This window comes from Triticum aestivum, chromosome 6D, assembly GCF_018294505.1.
Source record: "Triticum aestivum cultivar Chinese Spring chromosome 6D, IWGSC CS RefSeq v2.1, whole genome shotgun sequence".
Taxonomy (NCBI): domain Eukaryota; kingdom Viridiplantae; phylum Streptophyta; class Magnoliopsida; order Poales; family Poaceae; genus Triticum; species Triticum aestivum.
The window spans coordinates 34,746,587-34,749,288 of NC_057811.1; the positions used below are offsets into that span (position 1 = coordinate 34,746,587).

The window sequence follows — 2,702 nt, forward strand, 5'->3', positions numbered from 1 at the left end:
TGATAGATATGTGGTTGCTAAAGAAGGCTTGTCCCAAACCAGACCAGGTCGAACAGGAAGGCCCACTCTAGGGCTCAGGCACTTGCTAATCGCTATACAACTGCCATTGCAGTCACAAGACCTCGCGATGCCACCCCACCTTGAACGCTGCCGCGTGGAGCAACACGCCGCGATACCACGCAAGCTCCCCCCCCCCCCCCCGTCCGCCGACCGGTGTCAGCCACACAGTATTTGTTCGGTGGCATTGTCTGACTGCGCGAGGGAGGTGACGCCGAGCAGATAGGTCGGGTGTATCTAGATTGCCATCCGAGCCACACAATCGCACGGCAATGTTTCCTTTTTCTGTTTCCGGTCTTTCCCTCTATTCATGATTGGCGTTCAATTCGAAAAAAAAGACGTAGTGTTTTTTTTTAGAAAAACTTTTGATCTATTCATCTTCAATCATTAGTGACGACTACAAACATTGAAGCGAGCCGAATGACATCATGGGATCCGGCTTGCCTGCTTCCTCTCCATGCTCCCATCCGTGCTCCCACTTCATCCTACGGCTGTTCTTTTCCCTTTTTCTTTTCTAATCTAATCATCTCCTCCCCCCCTGATTTTCAGGGGGTGGGGCCGGGCCTTATTTTCTTTTAATCAAATCAAGCCACGCATGCGGGAGCACGGATGGGAGCATGGGAAGGGAGCAGGCAAGTCTCGTCCGACATCATGGTCTTAAATTCCAAGTGTATGGTGCTCTTTGGGAAGCTAAATGACATCCAACTTAGCGGCCTTTCTTTTTTAAGGAAAATCTAAACAAAAATGGCCCAAATTTTGTGGGACCCCCTTTTGGAATTTAGAAAATGAAAACATGTGCGCTTTGTCTTCGATTGTATCTTTATGTGAAGAGCATCACTACAGCACAGTGTGTCTTCTCTAAATCCTGACCGAACATGAACAATCAACAGTTACGCTGCACACAACAGTACAAGCCGTTCGGTATTTTTACTCCCTCCGTTTCAAAATATAAATCTTTGTAAAAAAATTAATATAAACTTCATATAAATGTATATTGTAGATTTGCTCATTTTACTTAATACGTAATCCATACTATAAAATCTCTAAAAGACTTATATTTAGAAAGGAAGAGAGTATCGTATAAAAGAAGCAACGTTACAAATAAATCCTGAACAAATGTGAACTATCTACAGTTACGCCGCACACAACAGTGCGACCGTGAGAGTATTGAGAGCTCAGAAGAAGAATGGGCTGACGTCCTGCTCCATCTTCATCGTGGCCACCGGCGACAGGAACGAGGCGGCGTAGGAGTCGTCCCAGGGCAGCATCAGGGAGCCGGGGCCCTGCAGGTCGTCGAGGCTGATCCCCATGAGCCAGTCGTCGTTGCCCAGCTCCTGCACCTCCTCCTTGGGCAGTATTGACGCGTTTGCCGTCTGGAACTCCGGCAGCGAGTCCAGCTCCGGGAACGGATCGTTGTCGACGTCGGACTCCGGCGTCCGCGTCTCACCCCAGGAGACCGACTGTGACGCCGCAGCCTTGGCCGCCGCCTCCTCCTCCTGCCGCTGCCGCTGCATCTTCTCCCACTGGTTCTTCTTGTTGTATAGGCGGCAGAGCACCCAGTCGTCAAGCCTGAGCGTGCCGCCGTTCTTGGCGGCGCGTCCGTCGGCGCCGGCGAGGCGGTACTCGTGCATGATCCAGTCCGTCTTGACCCCCGCCGACGGCCTGCCGTGGTAGAAGACGAGCGCCTTCTTGATCCCGACGGTCCTGCCCGCGCGCGCCACGGGCCTGTCGGCGCCGGTGGCCTTCCAGTAGCCGCCCCCGGCGGCCCGGTTGGGGCGGGAGCCGTTGGGGTACTTGCGGTCCCGCGGCGTGAAGAAGTACCACTCCCGCGCCCCGAAGAGCGCCCGCTCCGGGAGCTCCCACGGGTCGAACCGGTAGAGGTCGAGCTCGGCGATGATGGGCACCGGCGGCGCGCGGCCGGCCGCGCGCGCGCAGAGGTAGTCCGCCACCAGCTCCTCGTCCGTCGGGTGGAACCGGAACCCCGGCGGCAGGTTCAGCTCCGCCTCCGCGTCCCGCCGCTCCGCCGCTGCCATCACCATTGTTTCTTCACTTCTTCTTCTCCGTCGATGGGAATGGGATTCTCGGGCGCTGCTGCTGCTGCACGTGCGTGGTGGACTGTGTTGAGTGTCTCGGAATGGATCTTGGAAAACGGCGTCTGCGGAGGATAAATAGCGAGGAGTGGAGGAGAAGCTTCGTGGGGAGGTGCTGGGGGTCGGAAAGGAGTCAAAGGGATTCATTTGGGGTCGGCGGCTACGAGAAGGAAGGAAGGAAGGAGTCGCGATGGGTGGTCGCGCGCGCGGCTACGTACCCACCACACCACTGCAGGCAGCCGTCGATCCTTTTTCGTGCGGCCGGCGACGGTGGATCCCAGAGATCGAGCACGTGTGGCGGCGGCTGATCGAGTAGGCAGGAGGCAGGCAGGCAGGCAGGCGCCGAGATGGTGATGGGGGTCGCGCTGTTGGTTCATTGTTCCTCGCCTCGAGCCAAAATGTGGCGGATGCTTTTGTGACGGCGACTTGGCCAGCACCGTGACGTCATTGCCCACTTCATCTTTCTTTCCCCGGCTAGATATATACTACTCCTGCGGCCGTCGTGTGGTTCTCCTGCGGCCGTGGAGGTGTGTGGTCACTCGTGTGCTGTTGTGC

General features: G+C 56.2%; 1 protein-coding gene across 1 annotated transcript; it reads right to left on the minus strand.

Moving 5' to 3' along the window:
* Window positions 1-1,114: 1,114 nt before the first annotated feature.
* LOC123143310 (NAC domain-containing protein 67) lies at window positions 1,115-2,296 on the minus strand. Its single transcript, XM_044562177.1, has one exon. The coding sequence runs from the start codon at window positions 2,292-2,294 to the stop codon at window positions 1,233-1,235; it is 1,062 nt and encodes a 353-aa protein (XP_044418112.1). The 5' UTR covers window positions 2,295-2,296; the 3' UTR covers window positions 1,115-1,232.
* Between the last annotated feature and the right edge of the window lie 406 nt (window positions 2,297-2,702).

What these genes read in the sequence shown, in the direction of transcription:
- LOC123143310 (XM_044562177.1), bottom strand. Translation starts at nt 2,294, where the DNA reads ATGAATCCCTTTGACTCCTTTCCGACCCCCAGCACCTCCCCACGAAGC.